This window comes from Pogona vitticeps, chromosome ZW-PAR, assembly GCF_051106095.1.
Source record: "Pogona vitticeps strain Pit_001003342236 chromosome ZW-PAR, PviZW2.1, whole genome shotgun sequence".
Lineage (NCBI taxonomy): Eukaryota > Metazoa > Chordata > Lepidosauria > Squamata > Agamidae > Pogona > Pogona vitticeps.
The window spans coordinates 10,224,622-10,246,864 of NC_135800.1; the positions used below are offsets into that span (position 1 = coordinate 10,224,622).

Below are 22,243 nucleotides of genomic sequence, written 5' to 3' on the forward strand. Positions count from 1 at the left end.
TATACATTATTGGTTCATGTAACCCAGCACCGATGGAGGTCAATGATTTCACAACATGGTTGTGGCAATGGTTTCATTTGGGGTATTGATTTGAATGCTGTACGAGCTCTCCATGGTGCTGAACCTTAGGTCGGGGAAAGGGCTCAGCAAATCAGAGCACTCCTGTAAAGTTATGGCTAAAACCTGAAATGGATTCACTGCCCCCTTCGGGCTGGAGTCACCAGCTGCCGCTGACCAGGAGCAGGGGAATCTTTGCTCCTGTGGGATGATTTAATCGACAGCTCCTGCCACCCTCACCCAGCACGGTCAATGATGATAGCCTGGGGTTATTTTCAGCCAAAACCATCCGGTGCACCTTCAGTTCTTCATCCTTGATCTGGCTCCGGACGTCTACTTTTTGAGAGAGATGTCACTCATTGGTAGAGCACATTCCTTGTAGGCTGGAGCTTTGAAGTAATTTTTGGCAGAAATGGGCCAGGGGGAAGAACATGCCCGTATCTGATTCTTCAAGGGACCTTCGACATCTCCAGCTCATGTAGACCATCCAGAGCTAGGGGGACTGGAGAACAGAAGCCTTGTAAATCATCAAAGTACATTCTCCTCTGACTAGGACCACATTAATACTTTCCTCCTAACTACCAGCATCGCATTCGGGTTCCACTCTGTTGAAGGACCTACAGTTTGAATCTTATCTTCACCATAGGCTAGTAGGGGTTAAGACGTAGGCCATCTATAGCCTCTCAGCTTCGACGCTCCAAATCTTGGTATGACGAACAAGTTGGGATTTCTTTTCACAGTTACAAATCAAATTCCTCTTTATTTATTCAGAAGCAGGCTCCTCTTTCTCCTTCCTGACGGCTTCGTGCTGTGAATGTCTCCGAAACCCAACCCAAGCCTGCCCATCAGCCCGTCATATAAACAATGGGATGAATTGACATTCCTCCCAAAACACCCTCAGCAAAGGATCTGGCCACACACAGCTTCCCCCCCCCCCACCTCCCTTTGGGACCAATCGTGTCCGAGCTCAAGATTAACCCTAACTGTGGTTTTATTTCAGGACTTTGTGTTGATTAGACAAGGTGAAAGGAAGAGATTCAACCATTTTATTTACTAAAAGGGCTGCTGATTGGGAAAAGTGGAAGCATTTGCAGCTGCCGGTTTCATCATCACTCTTTTGTTATAGTAGAACCTCAAGTCAAATATATCAAGGAGGTAGCGCTCCACGTAGGAGACAGTTATATCCATTCAAAGCTGGATTAAAAGCAGACAGGGTGGCACGGTTAACTCAGTGTCTGAAGTCTTTCCACCTCAGCCAGATCCTGGGCTCCTTCCCCCCCCGACACACACACACACACACACACACACACACACACACACACACACACACACACACACACACACACACACACACACACACACACACACACACACACACACACACACATGTCTCCATTCTCTGAGAAGAGGAGTTGAGTAAAAAGGCACCTTCCTGTCATCAGAATAAGGGCATTTTCCACCCAATAGAGTTCAAAAAGCACAGTTGTGTTGCCAGTTCAGAAAAAATAAAAAAAACGGTGGCGCCAACATAGCAGAAGGGCATCAAAACTCTTCTCACTCCCGCTGTGTCAGGAGCCACAACTTTCTCAACAGCTAACTCTCAAAGAAAGAGAGCAAAATCACAGTTCTCCACCCCCACCCCTCCACTTTCTCTCCACTCCCTCGAGTTCCAGGAGATGGCCCAAGGCCCAGAGCTTTTTGGCCACGGACTGCGCCGCCAGGAGAATTTCTTTGAGCTGGGCGAGCCATTGCAAGCTGTTCCTTGTGGGGAAAGGGGGGGAGAGAGACACACACTCTGGATGCCACTGTGCATTTCTATTAATTTGCCCTACAGAGGTCCCTTGCATTTCGTCGCATCACGCCTGAGTGGAGCTGACCTCACCAGCTTCTCCCGGTTCCCACATCAAGTTGTTTGGCACTTTGGAATCTATCAGAGAAAGGAGGCATCCTGAGGAGCTGAAGTGGGCTGCCAAAGACACACAGAAGGTGTGTGTGTGTGGAGACAGAGAGAGAGAGAGAGAGATCTTGTCGTCCCTTGATACAACAGATTATTGTAACTGGAAGCTCAGTGGTTTCCTGTAAGTGTCTGGCCGCTTTGGAGAGTCAAGTAGCTGTTCCTGTTGAATTATGAAGCCCACTTGGTGATTTTGGAGCAGTCCTGTCCTGTTTTCTCAGCCTCCTCTAACAGTTAGAGATAGGGAGAAAAGTCAAGTCTACCGACCTCAGTGCTTTAGGCATCTGGCTATGGAGCCAAAGGTTAGGACTGGCGCAAGGCGAGCATGATCTCGGTAGGATCGGTGACCTCCAAGTCTCTGGGGCTATCCAAGTCTGTGTGCAAAGAGGGGCTCACTTTAGAAACCAAGGCTTTATGTGCTTGAATGGGGGAAAACACAGTTGCATCTTGTCGAAGGCATCTAAGCATATTCAGGGTGTGGACAGATGACTGCAACGTTATGCATGTGATCACAGCATTAAGATAAAGTGCTTTAACTGCTGGATTGCTCAGCGGTTTAGGCCTCTGGCTATGGAGCCAGAGGTTAGGGGTTCGATTCCCCCCTGGGCCTCCTTGACAGGGGCCGGACTAGATGATCCATAGGGTCCCTTCCAGTTGTGCACTTCTGAGATGATTAAGAACTGCTGGATATCTCAGTAGTTTAAGGTCTCTCTGCAGAACCAGAGGTTGGGAGTTTGACTTCACCCCCCCCCCCATGGGCCTACTTGACAGGGACCAGACTTGATGATTTATAGGGTCCCTTCCAGCTCTGCAGTTCTAAGATGAGAATGGAAGGGGGACATCTTATGTCTTGCTTCCATAAAAAGGAACACAAGGTGAGCCCAAATAACAATTAGATGTGGGCTCAGAGACTAAGATCTGGAATCTAGTTGAGTCATCCCTCACCCATCACAGTCCCATGTTTCTTCCCAGGCTCAAACCCAGGTTCTTATGAAGACCCACAAGACCCCAGGAGATGGAATCTCACCATAGTTAAGGCACTGCCTCTGTTCCCTCCTCCAAACCAGCAGCTTGAAGGTCTTGTTCATTTCCAGCTGTCCTCTTCCTTGGAGGTCACGGCACTGCCATGACTTTGGTTTCATAGAGAAGCTGGCTCACTGTATTGTCATTTCAACTATTGCAGGTGCAAGAAGAGGAAGGAGAACTGGATGATCTTGTCTCATCTGAGGGTGGCTTTCTTATTCCGCTTTTGACTGTGAACACAAAGCAACGTTAGAGTATTGCACAGGAACTAAGCCTCAATATGGGATTCCCTACCTGGTTTCTGGCTTTATTGGCCATGTCTCTGTCCCCTCAAGATATTAACGGAGGACTCATCAAGAGAATCATTCGGCAGAAGAGGGAGACCGGGATCAACATGACGTTGCCCGAAGACAACCAACCCGTGGTCTTCAACCATGTCTACAATATCAATGTTCCAGTGGGCTCCCTTTGTTCTGTGGACTTAGACCCGGCCAGCGGGGACTCCGAACTCAAAACTCAGACAGAGCCCAGCAAACACTACCAGGAGCACACCTTGAATGAGGAGAACCAGATTGTCTTCACGCACAGGATAAACATCCCTCGCCGGGCTTGTGGTTGCGCGGCGGCCCCAGATATCAAGGATCTGTTGAGCAGGCTGGAAGAACTGGAGGGCCTGGTGTCCTCTCTACGAGATCAGTGTGGTAGTGGTGCTGGGTGCTGCCCTAGTGGACAAAACGTGGAAGGTAAGGAAACTGAAAAGACATCTCTTTTTTCTACAGTGTGCTGGCCTCCTTGTGTACGTTGCCATTTAGCTTGGCTTTATTTTGTGATTGGCTGCAGGGAGGTAAGCAGGGACTTCATTAACCAATCTAATTGCTCAAGCAAAGTATCCTGTTGATACCCATGAACTTTCAAGGAAGGAGGGCAGTCTTCAATTAGACCGAGAAGTTTTTCTCATCCTTTAGGTATCTGGGGTGTTTTGGAATGGCAGCTTCCATGCCCCTATGCAGCTGGCCATGCTGAAACATCTGGAGGGTTGAAGGATGAGGGTCACTCATTTAGAGTAGTGGTTCTCAACCTTGGGTCCCCAGCTGCGCTGGTCAGGCTTTCTGGGAGTTGTAGTCCAAGAACATCTGGGGACCCAAGGTCGGGACCCACTGACCTGAAAGATTTTCCGTCTGCACGAATGAGGAGGACAAAAAAGAAGGGCAGATTTAAGAAAGTGTTGGGGAAAGTCAACTGGTAGATAATGGGCATAAAGTATATGCATTTTATACATTGATTTTCATTAATAATACATGTTCGCATTTTAGACGAACTTTTCCCAAGAGCCTTCCAACACAGCCCGAATCCAGAATGCATAAAACATTCACGGTTTAGAAGGGAAGTCCATAATGAATCCTGTTAAGAGTCCTGCACTCTGCAATGTGCCAGCTCTTTATCTGTGCCTGAAACAGCGGGGTGCCGATGGTTTCTTGCGGCATCCAGCTTGCTAATGCAGCTCATGAGGCAGAGCTGGGCTTCAAAGCTTTTACACTGAGCAATGGTGTATTCAAAGGTGTAATACTTGGCCAGATCATTACCCTCTTCTCTGTTTGTATCCCATAAAAATATTTCTCCTGATCTACAATATAGGATTCCTTTCCATTCCTTGGGTGTGTTGATGTCCCCATTTCCCTCCGCATGGGCTGCCAGAAAAAGACTGGTCCATGTTTTGTTAAAGGACAGTTTCAGGTATCACTGCCACGGTTCCTGGCGATCAAAACATGGGAAGCCACCTCGCACCAAGCCACGCTGTGGGTCCAGCTTGCCAAATAGGGTTCATGCTGATGCAGAGGAAGCTCTCTGTGGTTTCCGGCTGGTTTTCATCTCTAGCTTTACCTACAGAGGGTGGGAAAGGAAACTTACAGGAGGCAGACAGGGATCCCCAAGGCTGCCGGGGGGCTTGGCAAGTCTGCTTCAGGTTTTAGTCCGAACTTCCAAGGAGGGTGCCCAAGGTTCTGAGCCTCTTTGGGGCAAGGAGAGCTCATTGCTTTGGAAAGCTCCTATGGAGGTCGGGTTAAGACCCAGAACAGAGTCACTGTCTGCCTGATACTGGAGTAAACCCACCTCTACCAACCTTACAACAGGAGAACGCAGAGTGTGCTCCAGTGGTGAGGTTCAACCTCATCTTCAGATGTATCTGTAGATATGGCAAACATATCATAGAATGGATTTTCATGATTTAATTTCAGAACTTTCTCCGATTTGAATGGGAATTAAGAAGGAGGGGAGTGTGGGCCTTAGAAGAAATGAGGGACATAATCGGGGTGATCCACTAATCCCGTGGTTCCCGACCTTGGGTCCCTAGCTGGACTACAATTCCCATAAATCCAGGCCAGCAAAGTTAGTGGTGAAGACTTCTGGGCGTTTTAGTCCAAGAACACCTGGGGACTCAAGAATGGGTCATGATACGTTCCTTCGCTTCACTTCTTGCACCTTCAGCCGTGGGACCAACGTGCATTCTTCTTTCGCGGTTCTAGGTCGCACCGATGTCGCCCCCTATTGCGGCGGACGTGGAAATTACAGCAACGATATCTGTGGCTGTATCTGCGAACCTGGGTGGAAAGGACCCAACTGCTCGGACCCCGAATGCCCCTCCAATTGCAACAACAGGGGCCGGTGCATCAATGGCAAGTGTCTTTGTGACGAAGGCTACACCGGAGAGGATTGCGGGCAGCGGACATGTCCGGGAGACTGCAATGACCAGGGTAAATGCATTGATGGGCGGTGCGTGTGCTTTGAGGGCTACGGGGGTGAGGACTGCAGCCTGGAAGTGTGCCTGCCGCCCTGCAGCACACACGGCAAGTGTGTCAACGGGCAATGCCTCTGTGATGAAGGCTTCAGCGGAGCCGACTGCAGCCAGTCCTTGTGCCCCAACAACTGCCACAACCGAGGCCGCTGCATCGAAGAGGAGTGCGTCTGCGACGAGGGATACACCGGGGAAGACTGCGGCGAGCTTGTCTGTCCCAACGACTGCTACGACCGAGGGCGTTGCGTCAACGGGACCTGCTATTGCGAAGCCGGGTTCACGGGAGAGGACTGCGGGGAGGTGGCCTGCCCCAACGACTGCCACGGCAATGGCCGGTGTGAGAATGGGGTGTGTGAATGCTACGAAGGCTTCACAGGGGACGACTGTGCAGACCGGAGGTGCCCCAACGACTGCCACCGGCGTGGCCGTTGCGTTAATGGCCAGTGCGTGTGCAGTGAGGGCTTCTTGGGGCCCGACTGTGGAGAAGTGAGGTGCCCCAACGACTGCCACAACCGAGGGCGTTGTGTCAACGGCCAGTGTGTGTGTGATGAAAGGTTCATGGGGGAGGACTGTAGCGAGCTGAGATGTCCCAACGACTGCCACAACCGAGGGCGTTGCATCAATGGCCAGTGTGAGTGCGATGAGGGCTTCATGGGGGACGACTGCGGAGACCTGAAATGTCCCAACGACTGCCACAACAGAGGCCGTTGTGTCAATGGGCAGTGCGTTTGCGATGAGGGCTTTGTGGGTGAGGACTGTGGGGAGCGGCGGTGCCCCAATGACTGCCACAGCCGGGGCCGCTGTGTGGACGGCCAGTGTGTGTGTGAGGAGGCCTTCACAGGGGTGGACTGTGGAGAACTGAGGTGCCCCAACGACTGCAACAACCAAGGCCGCTGTGTCGACGGCCAGTGCGTGTGTGATGAAGGCTACACCGGGGAAGACTGCGCCGAACGGCAATGTCCCAACGACTGCAACAGCCGCGGCCTCTGCGTCAACGGCGTGTGTATGTGCAACCAGGGCTTTGTGGGCGTCGACTGCCTCGAATTGGCTTGCCCCAACAATTGCCACGACCGTGGCCGTTGCATCAACGGCCAGTGTGTGTGTGACGAGGGCTACACCGGGGTGGACTGTGGCCAACGCCGGTGTCCCAAAGACTGCAGCAACCGAGGCCGATGCGTCGACGGGGCATGCGTGTGCGACGAGGGATACCAAGGTGTTGACTGCAGCCAACGCTCCTGCCTCAACAATTGCAACGATCTCGGTCGCTGCGTAGATGGGCGATGTGTTTGTGAAGAAGGCTACGTTGGTGACGACTGTTCTGATGGTAAGTTCCACCCAAAAGTTGACCATCGCTGACTATTGTTGTCGTTAAGGGATGTGATTTATGTGCCGCAGTAAATTGGGACCTGCTCATCATGGCCATCTCCCGCAGCTGCTCTCTCAGGGGAGTCCAAAATGCAGCCAGCTGTATCATCGATCCATATCAGCCAATGAGGGGTAGTTCTGTTGTCAAGCCGAGGGGCTCTTAATGGCCCATTCAAGACTGAACCACCGTCCATAGTCTGTATTACAAAAGAGATTGTATGCAACAAGGCAATCTTCCTGAAGAAATCAATTCATTTCTCTCCCAACTGCTGGGAAGACTGTATTTAAGCTCAGAGGGAGCAGAGAAGCTGGGTCAGATGGTATCATGATGATAATAATAAATAATAATGTGCTGTCAAGTCAATTCTGTCTTAGGGCAACCCTTTCCAAGGTTTTCCAGATAGAGAATATGCAGAAGTGGTTTCCCCTTCCCTTCTTCTGGGGGTGCTCTGGGACTGTGCAGCTGGCCCAAGGCCCCACAGGCTGGCTCTGCTTGCAAGGGGCACAGTGGGGAAGTGAACTCCCAACCTCTGGGTCCTCAGCCAGATGTGACCTGGATATAGCATTCCACTGCACCAGGATGACAGCTCTGTCCTCTCCCATTCCTTTATTTTGCTAATTTTCTTCTGCAAAGATCCTGTGCTTTCAAACTCCAGAGGGAGTGGACCATTCCCTGCTAGGGGAGTGAGGTTCACAATGGCACTCTTCTGGTGGCATGTCCTCCTGAACATGCAGATGAGCGTTTAAATAACAAAATGAATTTTCACCTACACATCCTTTACTTCTTAAATGCATTAGTTAGTTATGTGCTGGCACGTTGGACTCAATCACGACACTAATAGGGTCTCCAAGGTAAGTGATACATTTAGAGCAGTGGTCTCCAACTATGGGCCTCCAGATGATCTTTGACTACAACTCCCAGAATTCTTCGCCACCCCCTCTGCTGGCCAGGATTTCTGGGAGTTGAGGTCCAAGAACATCTGGAGGCCCAAGGTTGGAGACCACTGATTTAGAAGGTGGTTTTGCTAGCTCCACTCCCCAAGTTTTGTCAGATCCACTCCTTCCATGTCCAAGTGGGGATTCAGACCAGGGTCTCTCTATCCATAACAGCACTCTGGGCACCCCTTAGATGTTTTAAGTGTCTCTCTGTTTCTCTGTCCCTTCTCTTCCTAGTGTCTCCTCCGAAAGATCTGACCATTGTAGATGTGACGGATAAGACTGTCAACCTGGAATGGAAGAACGAGAACGTGGTCTCAGAATACCTCATCACCTATGTCCCTACGGCGGTCGGGGGCTTAGAATTGCACTTCCGAGTCCCCGGAAACAGAACGTCAGCTACGATCCGGGAACTGGAACCTGGTGTGGAGTATTTCATCCGCGTCTTTGCCGTCCTGAAGAACAAGAAGAGCATCCCAATTAGCGCCCGGGTTGCCACTTGTGAGTCTATTTGGAAGCCACCCAATTTCTCCTCCCAGAATTGATTTCCAACAGAACGGCAACGTGTAAAGCCAGGCTGGAGAATATAGGAATATAAGAAGTTGCCATGTATTGAGTCAGAACATTTGACCATCTAGACCAGCATTTATCACTTGGTGGGCTCTTATCTAAACAAATGCATCTCATTCTGTGCTTTCATCAGTCTTAGTTAAAGGTCAACTAATGATGCTGGTGAATCCTTCCCATTGTTTGAATGGGTGGTGTATTCCTTCTCTTTCTGTTGCATCATCACCATGTACCTGTGACCAAATATGGTTTGTTCAGCTCTGCAGTGAAGCCACATCTCATATCTGTTCTCCTTTTGCGTCTCAGATTTGCCTGCCCCTGACGGCTTGAAATTCAAATCTGTTAAAGAAACATCAGTGGAAGTGGAATGGGACCCACTAGATATTCCATTCAGTGGATGGGAGATTGTTTTTAACAGCTTGGTAAGGAAAACCCAACTCGCAAGGCTTCTGTTGTGAATTGAAATGTCCCAGATTGGGTTCTTGTTTCTTCACATTCCAATTCTTTGACCTTTTGTTTTGTAGAAAAAGGAAGACAATGGAGGAATACGGAGCAGTCTGAAGAGGCCACAGACATCCTACGTCCAACCAGGCTTGGCTCCAGGACAACAATATAATGTGTCCCTTTATGTTGTGAAGAATCAGACCAGGGGACCTGGTCTCTCCAGAGTAGTAACAACAAGTAGGTAGTCACTGGATGTCCCCGGGCTTACGTCAACCAAGTATGAATGTTTAAGAGAAGGACTGCTATCTACAAGTGCCACAACAGCCGTCAAAAGCAATAGCATCATTCAGTGCTGTCTTGTCTTGTTCCTACTCTGGGGCTAGCTGGGAACTTCCTTTTTGAACAGGAAGCTAGGCAGAGCTAGGCCTTAAGGTCTTGCCGTTTAGGCCTTTCTCCCAGGCGAGCCACATTTAGGTCTCAATCTGTCAGGCAGAACTCCAGGAATGGACAATTATGAGATTGAAAATCTGAAAATCCTGTTCCTAGTTGATGCTGTTTTAACACCTCTTCTAGCGAAGAGTTTGGTTAGACTCAATGATCTTAAAATCTTGCCTCCTCTTTTCCCTCATGTCCTAGGGCTTGACGCTCCCAGCCAGATTGAAGCTAAGGATGTTACAGACACCACAGCACTTATCACGTGGTTTAAACCCTTGGCTGAAATTGATGGCATTGAGCTCACATTTGGTCCCAAGGATTCCCCAGGGGACCGAACCTCTATTGATCTCTCGGAGGACGAAAACCAGTACTCCATCGGCAATCTGAGGCCGCACACAGAATACGAGGTGACGCTGGTGTCCCGACGGGGGGATATGGAGAGCGACCCCGTAACGGAAACCTTTACCACAGGTAAAGACAACACATATTTTTTTTCAAACATCTACTTCAGGATGAGCTAGAGGTACCTATTTTTGTGAGGGGAAAAACATTCAAATAAAATATAGAATTAGACATTACTTGTTGAAGTATTGGTGAATTGTTTTTCTGTTCTCCTGGGTCTTCAAGCATAAAGTAATTTCACATACAATAGCAAAGAAAATTTTGTGGAACCTTAGACAGGATCCGTTTTATTTGGCATAAATGTCTCGGAACTGCAGCCCGTTTCTCCAGCCTTCCTGAAAATTTGTGGAATAAAATACCATTTTAAAGGGCCAAAGTCCTGATGATGATGATGATGATGATGATGATGATGATGATGATGATGATGATTGATGATTGATGATTGATGATGATGATGATGATCATCATCATCATCATCAACAACAACAACAACAACAACAACAACATCATCATCATCATCATCATCATCATCATCATCCTTGAATGGCAGAGAGCTAGAAGGGACCATATGGATCATGAAGTCCAGCTCCTGTCAGGAAGGCCCACCAGTGGGGAATCGAACTCACAACCTCTGGTTCCATAGCCGGATGCTTTAACTACCTTTGGTTTAGATGGGCGGATAGAAATCTGATAAATAAATAAATACTCAGCTGTCCAGCTGCTCCAGCTGTGACTTCCCTCAGTCAGAAAGGGATTATGTAACCAAAAGGTTTATAGAGAAAGCCCTGTATGGACCGACCAGACCTCTGAGGTTGGTTGGACGAGTAACATGGCCTTTGGTAATCATCTCAAATCCTGGGAGGGGGTCTTAGGAGAGGTGGTGATCCTACAGAGACCTGGGTACAAAGCCATGGAGATTTTTCTTAAGAGTTGCAGCTTAGTGAGGGCAGAGCAGAATTAGGAAAGAACGCATGATATGGAGCAGGAATAGACTCATCCCTTCATCTGTACACCCAAAGTTTTTCTAATGTGAACAGTCACACTGTTTCCTCTCTTTCCCACCAGAACTCGATGCTCCCAAAAATCTGAAAAGGATCTCCCAGACAGACAACACCATTACCCTAGAATGGAAGAATAGCCAGGCAACGCCAGAGGTTTATAGGATCAAGTATGCCCCCATATCAGGTGGAGACCACGCTGAAGTTACTGTGCCCAGAAGCAACCAGGCCACGACCAAAGCTACACTTACAGGTACGTTTCCTGAAAGGTGAAATAATTGTCTTTAGAACAGTGGTTCCCAACCTGGGGTCCCCAGATGTGCTTGGACTACGAATCCCAGAAATCCTGGCCAGCACAGCTAGCAGTGAAGGCTTCTGGAAGTCGTAGTCCAAGAACTTCTAGGAACCGACGGTTGGGAACCATTGCTTTAGAAGTTATTTAATCATCACAGGGCATACAACTGACGGGGATTTCAAACGACAGCACGGAATTGTATTTTCTTTTTTAATTTTATCTTTCATTTCACTTCATTTCATTTAGGTTTAAGGCCTGGAACGGAATATGGCATTGGGGTGACTGCGGTGAAACAGGACAAAGAGAGTGCTCCTGCCACTGTCAATGCTGGAACGGGTAAGAGGGAAAAGTCTTATTTCCATAGAGAAAAAAGGAAAATGTTGGTCCCAAACCCTGTTGCGTAGTTATGCAGGCAGAATTGAAATGATGTAATTCATAGCAGCAAATTGGTGTTCATATTAGGGTCTCTGATTGGATTCCAAATCATCCACCAAGGTGCTTGATCATCTGCAATGAAGAACCCAAGCAAGGACTGATTTATTGGCTGCACCTTCTCGCTGTGCGGTGGAGTTGGTGGGGCTACGTAACAGGATTCAGGCGAATCTCTCACCGAGGATCGCAGGGTTTAACCCAGGAAGCTGAGATAACTTTGCTTGGTGCTTTACGGTTGACCAGGTTTAGAAGCTATCAGCATCAACTTCACTCAGAGGTTTAGGACTCTATCTATGGACCCAGGGGGTTGGGAGTTCGATTCCCGCCCTGGGCCTCCTTGTCAGGGGATGGACTGGATGATCCACAGGGTCCCGTTGAGCAACGCAACTCTAAAATTACCGTTGTTGTTGCATTTTCAGACATAGAAAATAAATATTGGCTTGCGATAACAGTGTCTGAGAAGGGACAGGACTATGAAACCTTTGGATTGATGAGGCCCATGCATTTCTAATGAGTACTCCATCTGTTCTTTAGTCTTGGTACAAGAAACCAGGGAAATGTTTTGTGGTCAGGGCGTTTGTTTCTGGCTGTTTCCCTCTGTCTTGAGTCCAGCTCTGATGAAGGCATTGGCTTGGCCTTAAAGACTACTTTGTTCTCCTTAAAAAGGGTGGGGACCGACCACTAATTCTCAGTGGGCCAGTTCTTTCAACCACAGGGTTCCATCTGCCTACCACAGTCAAGTAGGAATCGTGGGTGAAGAGATCACCATTTGGATGGCTTGTGTGGAGTGGTCTGGTGCAATCTTTCTCCTGGCAATCATATCATGCAGGGGGAAATGTGCTCCAGACCAACCACAATTATGTCCAATTTGGACCTTTTGGGTCCATCTCTAGGGCCTCTACTTTTTGGGGCTGGGTTGGAGCAATTTCCCAGCAATAATTCTTCTTCTTCTTCTTCTTCTTCTTCTTCTTCTTCTTCTTCTTCTTCTTCTTCTTCTTCTTCTTCTTCTTCTTCTTCTTCTTCTTCTTCTTCTTCTTCTTCTTCTTCTTCTTCTTCTTCTTCTTCTTCTTCTTCTTCTTCTTCTTCTTCTTCTTCTTCTTCTTCTTCTTCTTCTTCTTCTTCTTCTTCTTCTTCTTCTTCTTCTTCTAGTTCTAGTTCTAGTTCTAGTTCTAGTTCTAATTCTTCTAGTTCTTCTTCATCATCATCATCCTAAAACTACCAAGCTGGAAGAGACTCTATTGATCAATGAGTTCAGCCTCTGTCAAGGAGGCCCAGTGGGGAATCAAACTCCCAACCTCTGGCTCCACTGTGTTTTTCCCCCATTTGAGCACATAAAGCCTTGGTTTCTAAAGCGGGTCCCTCTTTGCACACAGATTTGGATAGCCCCAAAGACTTGGAGGTCACCGATCCTACCGAGACCACGCTCACCCTGCGCTGGAAACGACCTCTGGCCAAAATCGACCGCTACCCGCCTTACCTACGTGACTCCATCGGGGAAGAAAAATGAACTAGAGATTCCTGCTGATAGCACATCTCATATCTTAAGATCGCTCGATGCCGGAACAGAGTACACAATCAGCCTGACAGCGGAGAAAGGAAGGCACCGGAGCAAACCGTCCACCGTGTCCGGTTCTACTGGTACGTTATACTGTTTCGCTGGGATTTCTTCTCTCTATCTTTGGTTAACCAGCTTCACCCGGTTTCTTTCTAGAGAATTTTTGGGGTTAACCCTCATTGGGCTTCACGAGGAAGAAAGTCTTGTCATATGGTCACATCTCCAATGCAGCCGAAGGAGGGGTGGGTGGAAGAGCAGTGTTGTGTTCTAAGGAACTACAGTAGATGACATTCTTCAGAAATGCATGTTAGGTGTAAATCTGATGCACATGTGAAGCCTTCTTGGGGGGGATGCTAGAAAAAGACCAAAGTTTTGAGAGAATTCAGCAGGAAAGCTGTAAAAATTAACCCCTCCAATGGTTAAGAAAAGTCACACACACCCTGTTGTTCTCTTCTCCGTTTCAGACAATAATTTGGGGGGATGCACTTAGGATGTGTAAAAAGAAGTCTAGTTTCCAAACCCCATGAGGTACTGGTCCCCCTCTATTCAGTACTGGTTAGGACTCATCTTGAGTCCTGTGTCCAGTTCTGGAGACCACATTTTAAGAAAGAGGCTGACAAATTGGAGCAAGTTCAGAGGAGGGCAACAAGGATGTTATCAGGGGGCTGGAAACCAAGCTCTATAAGGGAAAGAATGAAGGGACTGGGCCTGTTTAGCCTTGAGAAAAGAAGACTGAGGGGGGTGATATGATAGCACTTTTCAAACATTTTAAAGGCTATCATCCAGAGGAAGGGCAGGATCTGTCCTCCATCCTCCCAGAGTGCATAACACACAACAATGGGCACAGGTTAAAGGAAGCCAGATTTGGGCTGAATATCGGGAAAAACTTCCTAACTGTTAGAGCAGCATGACAGTGGAACCAGTGACTTCGAGAGGTGATGAGCGCTCCAACCCTGGAGGCCTTCAAGAAAAACTTGGATAATCACCTGGCAGATATGCTTTAATGGTATTCCTGCATTGACCAGAGGGTTGGACTTGATGGCCTTGTAGGCCCCTTCCAACTTCACTTTTCTATGATCCTATGATGGGACAGGATGATACGGTGGACCCACTAAATGTCTCAAAAACACAAATAGCTGGGTTGGTCCTAAGGAAAATGCCTGAATCCTCTGTGGGGTAAATAACTTTATTTGCCAGCCCCGAAGGTACAAGATTTGGAGCAGACTTCTGAGATCCTCTGAGGGTACCAAAATCAGGCATGGGGATTGGGGGAGACATGGTCTCTATGGCCTGTTTTTGCCTCTTTTTGTCTTGAAAGTGTATTTTGGTTTCTTTTTGAGGAGCCCTACATGGCCCTCTTTTTGTACAGGGTGATCTTGTGTCATGGTGGAGTGGGTGGGCGACAGGGCTGGTCACCCCAGGTGCCAAAAGGGCTAGCTGCCTCTCTGGCCACCCTGTTGATTATATTTATTCATTCAACGTTTACACCACCCGGTTAGTGCAAGGCAGTGCAACTCTGGGCACAGAGAGAGCAAACAAATACAGTATACAACAGTAAGAGGAAAAAGAAAGGAATACGGTGAAATAATAAAAATAAAAAACAAAGCCATCAATCACAAGAAAGAAGCACACCAAGAGTGGCGAACGAAAGTAAGACAGGGAACAAATTTGACAGTCATTAGAGGATGCCGTTCAAAACCTCTTTGGAAAACATTTTTAGCGGCCCAGAAAAAGCCAAAGGTCAAAACGGAGGAGGTCAGGGGCAGCTTGACCCACAGCCAGCTCAAAATGGTATGAGAATCTGTAGGAGCCTAGCCTGTGAGGATCTGGGGGTGCAGGTAGATTGGGGAGAGGAAAGCATTTGGTCCACCCTCTCGGTGGTTTTGCAAGGAGAGTTGAACACACAGATGTGAGTAGCAACATACTGAGCTAGACAGTTACTGTCCCTTCACCGGGCAATGAAACAATCAGAAGCAAGAGGCCACATCCAGCGCATGGCTTAGAGCATGGCTGTGGTAGCTCAGCCTATTCAGTCAGGACAAATGATTTTGAACATGTCCTTCCCCCTCGAGCCTAGAATCTCAAACTCTGGTTTTGGTGTGCCACATGGCTCAAAAGGAAGGGACAAGATCAAAGTTTCTTTCCATGCAATCTGTGGATTAAGGGGTCTGGATGTTTAAGAAATCCTCCCATATCTGAGCAATAAAAGCAAAAAGAGGCCCTTTGATGGAGTTTGAAACTAGCCGGAGCAATGGATTGATGCCATCTGGGACTTTAGTGTTCCTGCACCTCCATCTGGTTTCTGGAACCCAGGACAGAAACATGCCAATTTACATCAACTCCCCCCCCACACACAAAAATTATCACATGCTCCACAATTTCCCCATGGCTAGGCATTTAGAAACCACATGAAAAGCATGGAGCTGTCTTCCAAACCCGGGACAAGCGAAAGGAATCTTCAAGGCAGGCGGCGTCTTTTAACAGTTTGCCCTGTAAGATATCCCCAGACACATGCGCCGGAAGGCATACGCATGAAAGACACACTGGGGTATGTGTAGAAAGTCCATAGCCAAGAAAGAGAGCATGTGGACACCATGGAGGAAAAAATCCAAGTTTTAGGTTGCACTAGAGGAGACCTACTGAATTAAAGAGAGTTGACTTAGCAAGACCTTTCATCCCATGGGTCCTTGCTCGTTGCCTCCAACAACTGGCTTTCGCCCCTCGTAACCACAAATAAGTTAAGCAATGGCTTTTTCTGGGGAAAAGCTGGTCAACATCTCAGAATGTTCATCTACCCCTAAATTATCCACCCCAGTTGAGATGATGGATATCACAACCTCTTCCAAGAAAAGCACAATGCGGCTTGAGAAAAGCCGGTCGAGAGAAACCCACTGTGAGTTCTGAAAAGCCGGGTTTCTCCGGCGTTGGAGTCCAGCATCCTGAAGGGCTGCTTGCTGATCCTTTCTCCTTCCTTGTCAAGCTGAAGCTGTTCTCCAGGACTCCGCATGGAAGTGTCAGCAAGCCAAAAACGCTCTTACATCCAGGGAGCCACGTTTTAGCCGGTTGGGTGAGCTCTCTCCACCTCGAGGGGCGGAGGGGGGGGGTCCTTGTATGCAACCATCAGGAGGAAGGTTCAAATAAGGGCGTCCTGGAAGGATGCCAGGATGTGGCTCAAGAAACCAATCCTCGCCTTGTTTCCGCCGATGGTCGCCTGTGGGGGTGAGAAACCTCCCCTCCTGGGCCAAGTATGACAAGACCCATCATTCCAGCCCTTCTGCCCTTAAATGCCCCAGAGTTACTTTATATGCCCAAAGAGAAGCTTTGGAAACTTGAGTAATTCTAACTTAGACATCAGAACAGGCCTCTTGGATTCTTAGGTGAGTCCTCCTCCAGAAGCCACTCTGTACAAGCAAAGATGGGGAACATTCAAAAGAAACTCATCCAGAGAACATCACACACACACACACGCACACACACACACTCAATCTCGCTCTCTCACAATTAGACTTCCAAGACCTGATTCAGAGAAAGTTTAAGAGTGCCCAAGTACCCACTAACATTATTTTAGTCCCACCATCTTTCCATGGATATTGGGTAGGCTATGTCCAGACCCCAGTTTTATCTCCATGGATCAGATCAGAGGCTATAGCTTTGCAGATCATTAGAAGCTGAAACTGTAGGTCCGGGATGGTGTCTCCTCTGAGTTTCGTGTCTGAACAATCTGGTCCAGAATTCAGGCAAAGCCTGCCCTGGCCTTCTGATGATGGAGCACAACAAGCTGGGAGGATCAGAGAAGCTTGTGCCATCACCATTAATGGTGACCTATTGCTCCCACTGCAGCGACCCTGGAAGATATCCCGGAAGATATCTGTGCTTGGGTAAGAATACGTGGAAAGAGGCAAGCTTTGAAGTCCTAAGCCATTTGGGGTTTAAGCCTCACATGGCTTCCGACCCTTTTGTCTTCTCACCTCCATGCCTCATAAAGGCTTGAATCTACCACCAGAGGTAAAAAATGTGGACAGAAAACCCTGCACCCAGCAAAATGTTGTGTTCTTTGACCTCCATGCTCGAAATAACGGGAAGGGATTGCCTTGAATTTTTTTTTACAGGGTTCAGCTCTTCAGTTGGGCCAATATAAGAAGACAGAAGCATAAGCTGGGAGGCTTTACTGAGCCTAGAATATAATAAATACAGGAATTTTGCATTTGGAAAGAATGTTTATAGCAGTGTATCTGTTGTTTGTCCAAAAAGCTCTCAAGTCCAGCCTGTATTTATTCTCAGTTAATCAGCCTGCTCTGGTCCGGCTACTGCCATCCCATCATGTCTCATGTTTCCATTCCTCATATTTATTATATGCCTCTCCAGGCTTCCCTTTGAGGAAGCTCAGAATAGCTCGGTGGAGCCCGCAGTTCAAATTCTCATCTCCTTGGTTTTGACAGCGTTCTAGGAACTGATCAGCCACAGGGTTCTTAGGAGAAAAAAACATGTTGTAGGGAAGAGGAGATGAGGGGGGAAACTGGTCAGCTAGCAACTCATAAGAGGCTAGCGCTGGGGGGCGAGGGGTTCATGAGAGTAAATTTCCCCATAGATTTGTGGGGGGAGTCCACAATATGAGTGGGGTGAGAGTTAATGTTGAGATGCCCATGCTGATCATGACTATCAGATTGTCCTCTTAGATCAGCAGAATTTGGAAGGGACCCTATGGGTCATCCAGTCCATCCCCTGTCAAGTAAGCCCAGGGGGGGATTGAACTCCCAACCTCTAGCTCCCCAGCCAAAGACTTCGACCCCTGAGCTACCCAGTGGCATTACAAATATGGAGAAAGAGGAGAGAAAACAAAGGATATAGACCATAAATAGGAGAAGCTTGTTCTCTGTTTATCTTAAGTTGTATGTCTTGAATGTCTGCTGCTCTATAAGCAAGAGGTGATTGTGGCTGACATGCTGATGCATGATGGGAGAAAAAAATGACATCTGGCCTTATTTTTTAAGGAATGCTTGAGATGTGGAGGTTCCTGCCAGAACCACCATCCTTTGCCATAAGGTCAACAGGCTTCATTCTCATAAGAGGTGGAAAGTAGCAAAACCTAAGAATGGCACTTGATTTCTTCTCTCCTGTGAAGGTTGCATGAATGACTGTTCCTAACACAGCCCTTTTTTTAACCTATTAGGGAAGATACAGTAGGACCCCTGTATCTGGGGGAAATTGGTTCCAAGCACTCCCACGGATGCTGGAAACAGTGGATAAATAGTGAAAGCTAAAGAAATTACCAGAACTGGCCACTAGAGGGAATCGTGTGGTGCCATACGGTGTTCTTCAACAAGAAGAATACATAACATGGTCTCTGATGCCCTCTAGTGGTCACTTCTGGCAAATACATTGTGGAAATATATATTTCTAGTTTTTTCTTTTAATATTTCTAACATTGCCAGACCACGGATAAGTGCTGATCTTGTGGATACGAGGGTCCAACTGTATCTTAGTGAGGGAGGTGTGGCCCTCCACAGCTCGGGCTTATGTGTGAGAGAGGAAGCAAATCTGTCCCAAGTTCTAGTGAGAACTTTACAAGAGCTCTCCATGGTGCTTAACTATTTTTTTGGGGGGGTGCTCAGTCCTTCACCTATATTTCCTGGGACTCATGGTCATTGCTACCTCTTGAAAGACAGAGCAGCTTTTGCCATTGCCATACAGTATATTTTACATCTCCTAAACTAGGGAGCTCCCTTCCGATGTAGCGGTAAGACTCCGTCTCACTGCCCGTGTTGAATTAAGGCCTAGGTTTTGAAAAGTTATCTTTTTGGAATATGCTTCCCAGAATTCTCCAGCATTATCAAGCTCTGGACTGCCAGTCCAGTTGGTTTTTGTGCTTGGACTGGAAAAAGGAGCATCTTGGTCTTGGGCTGATTCTCATCCCTGAAAAGTGTCGTGTTTTTTGGCGTTATGGTGCACAAACGTTTCCACTTCTGCATGTCCGGGAGACAAAGCATGGATTATTTCCAGTAGAAGCTTGTGGCTCTAATTCCAGCAGAGCAATGAATCCACTTCATGTTTTAGTCTGCGCTTAGTTAGCCAAGCGCCTTTTTGCTAGCTCCTGCAATGTGCTGATCAAACCCTGGCATGGATTTGCAGCAGCTATGAAACTGGAGTCACGTCATAAAACTCTGGTTCTTTCTTTGCTATCATGCATGGGGGGAGAAGGTGCCCATCATTGACAGCATCCACACAGAAGCAGCTGCTACCCAACCACAGCATATTTGGGCGCACTGTTTGCATGGAAGCAGTCTTATCTCTCAAGAAAAAAAGATATTTTTTTCATTTTTGCAGGTGAGAATGAAAAAATGCAACAGTCTCCCCCCTCCTGAGTGAAATTATGAGAGTTTTTGCACATTTTTCATATTTGCATTAAATAAATGCACACATGAAGTGCTTTCTTGCACTGTAAATCGCTGCCATTTTGCATGGAAAGGTTTAGCTAGAATGCTGGTTTGGGTTGAGCATCATTCATTTCTTTAGAAATTCGCCTGTTAAGGAACTCCCTATACTAGCCAGTTGTCCTCAGGAATGGCAAGAAATGCTACCTTATGCCTTGTAATGAAGTACATTTCAGCTGCCAATCTAGTTGTATGTGGTGCGATGCCGTATGGTGTTTTCCCTCAGGCAGTAAAATGTCTTGGGCTGAAATATATGGGAGGCATGGAATGGAGAGAGCGGATGGTTTGTCTTCGAGGGAAGCTCTAATTTCAGGCATATCATTAGCATTGAAGGCCTGCTCACCCCAACTCCGGAGCTTTCAGCCTGGCTCATTAGCGCAATACTGCCATAGTGCTGGAAAGCCTGGCTCATTAGCGCAATACTGCCATAGCGCTGGAACAGCAAATGTTGAATAGTTAAGGGCCTCTGTAAAACTGGCAGCCAAAATCCTTACAAGGCCTTGCATGGCATAATTAGTGCTTGTAAAACTATTTCAGAGGAAACCAGCCTCTGAATCCCCCTTGAGGTCCTGGAACTTAATACCGGGGTGACGTCGGCTTTTCTTGGCTCAGTTGCCAAGTTTTCTTCTGGAAATCTAATCCAAAGGTTCTCTCATAAAGCAGATCTATACGCCGAGTGTGCCCGTGTGTAAGTGAAAGAGAGATGGGCTCATAAATGCGTAATGAGTTACAAGTGGAACTCATTAAGAAGAAAGCCCTTTCATCAAACGCTACAGGGCCTCGGTGCTCCTGGGTCATTGGGCTTGGGAAATCTCATTAACCGGTTGGCTCTCTGTCCTTCTCCAGAGGAGGAACCTGAGCTGGGAGATCTATCCGTCTCTAAAGTTCACTGGGATGGCTTCCAGCTAACCTGGACAGCGGCGGACGGCGCCTACGACACCTTTGTCATACAGGTGCGGGACTCCAACCAGCCAGACGACGCGAAGAATCTCACCGTTCCAGGCAGTGCGCGATGGGTGGATCTCACGGGCCTTCTACCGAACACACTTTACATGGTCACCTTGTATGGTGTAACTCAGGGATATAGAACAAAACCCCTCTCGGTTGAATCCACTACAGGTATCCTTGGGCATTCCTTCAGCCAATCCGGTTCTCTCTCCGTCTTTCTTTTCTTCCTTCCTTCCTTTACAGGCAGAGAGATCCATCCATTTCTGGACTGCTTTCCCCGCCTCTCCAACCAACCGTAACTTGGATATTCCGTCTCACATTAACCTCTCAGATCTTGTAGCTAGAAACACCACCTAAGGCACTATATTACATGTTTTTTTTGGGGGGGTCCCCTTCTTTTTTCATTTCTTAAAGAAAAAAAGGGTGAAAAGGAAGAATAACCAGAAGGCTATCCATTCAAATATTTTATCCCCTTTTCAAAAATGCTGTTAGCAGAACCATAGTCCAAAATATGAGGAAAGAAGGAACATCTTCAGCCTGAATGACTGAAATCTGGACCTACCAGGGTCTCATTGAGTGATACTTGTCAGAGACTCTCTCCTCATCAATTTACATTACAAATATGTGTGGATTTTTCTTCCCAAATTAGCAAGGCAATACCCATAGTCATAAATCAACCTTTGAGGTAGGTTAGATGACTCCATAGCAATGGTCACGACCGAAGGGAGATCTGATCACGTTTCCCTACGTTTATTCTGAAAGTCCACATCCCTAACAATATCACTCTGCCTAATTTTTCAGAGGGTTAACTCTGTAAGAGTTAAATGGAACCCATGATCCTTGGGAGGTGGTGGCCAACAACGCTGGAGGCCTTCAAGAGAAAAATTGGAGAACTTCCCTCTGTCCGATCTTCATTGATTGGGATCCCTGCCTTGAGCAGGGGGTCGGACTCGGTGGCCTTAGAGGCCCCTTCCAAATTCATGGCTCTAGGATTCTAAAGATCTCACCCTAACTCTGCCCCTCGACACCCACCCTGAATTCTGTTCTGATTTCCTCCAGCTCTATAGGTCGTTCTTTCTTTGATAAACTCTTGCTATGTCGTCATTGCGCTGCTAATCCTTTTATGCCGATGAACCTTGTGGGGGGGTGGAGAGGGTGTCCCATGGATTACAGAAGAGATGAAACCCAACTTCTTTTGCATGCAATTGTGCTGCCTCTTTTGGGAACTTGGCACACACTAACCATTGCTGGGTGTTCCCATTTTCTTCTCTGCAAGATTCCTGCCTTCTCGGTAAAGCAGGGGGTCTCTTCCAACCCAGCCCTCCAAAAATCCACCTCTTCAGAGCTGTTGCTTTGCTAAGATTTTCTGCTTTTGCTTCCTTTGTATATTAACCTAAACCGGCCAGTTCTCATTCATCTTGAATGTTCCTCTTCCTGGAGTTGTTATTTTCTTTGTGTTGCCTCTGTCAGAAATTGTAATATGTCTGCTCTGTTTTCTGCACAATGGCCCATAGATCAGGATGTCTCTGTGTGTCAAGAGACAACAGCTACCGACTAATAAAATTGCAAGAAATCTCACAGATTGAAAATGGGACCTTCCCAGAAAAAAA

At 47.5% G+C, this 22,243-nt stretch overlaps 1 protein-coding gene across 1 annotated transcript in view; it reads left to right on the forward strand.

The window, feature by feature from the left end:
• Positions 1 to 22,243, forward strand: part of TNC (tenascin C) — a 66,107-nt gene that overhangs the window by 17,005 nt on the left and 26,859 nt on the right. Inside the window, 11 exon segments of the mRNA XM_072984546.2 lie at positions 3,195 to 3,777; positions 5,557 to 7,149; positions 8,364 to 8,627; positions 9,000 to 9,115; positions 9,218 to 9,374; positions 9,774 to 10,043; positions 11,040 to 11,225; positions 11,514 to 11,603; positions 13,073 to 13,167; positions 13,169 to 13,337; positions 20,532 to 20,804. Coding sequence (XP_072840647.2) covers positions 3,315 to 3,777; positions 5,557 to 7,149; positions 8,364 to 8,627; positions 9,000 to 9,115; positions 9,218 to 9,374; positions 9,774 to 10,043; positions 11,040 to 11,225; positions 11,514 to 11,603; positions 13,073 to 13,167; positions 13,169 to 13,337; positions 20,532 to 20,804 — 3,676 coding nt within the window. The 5' untranslated portion in view covers positions 3,195 to 3,314.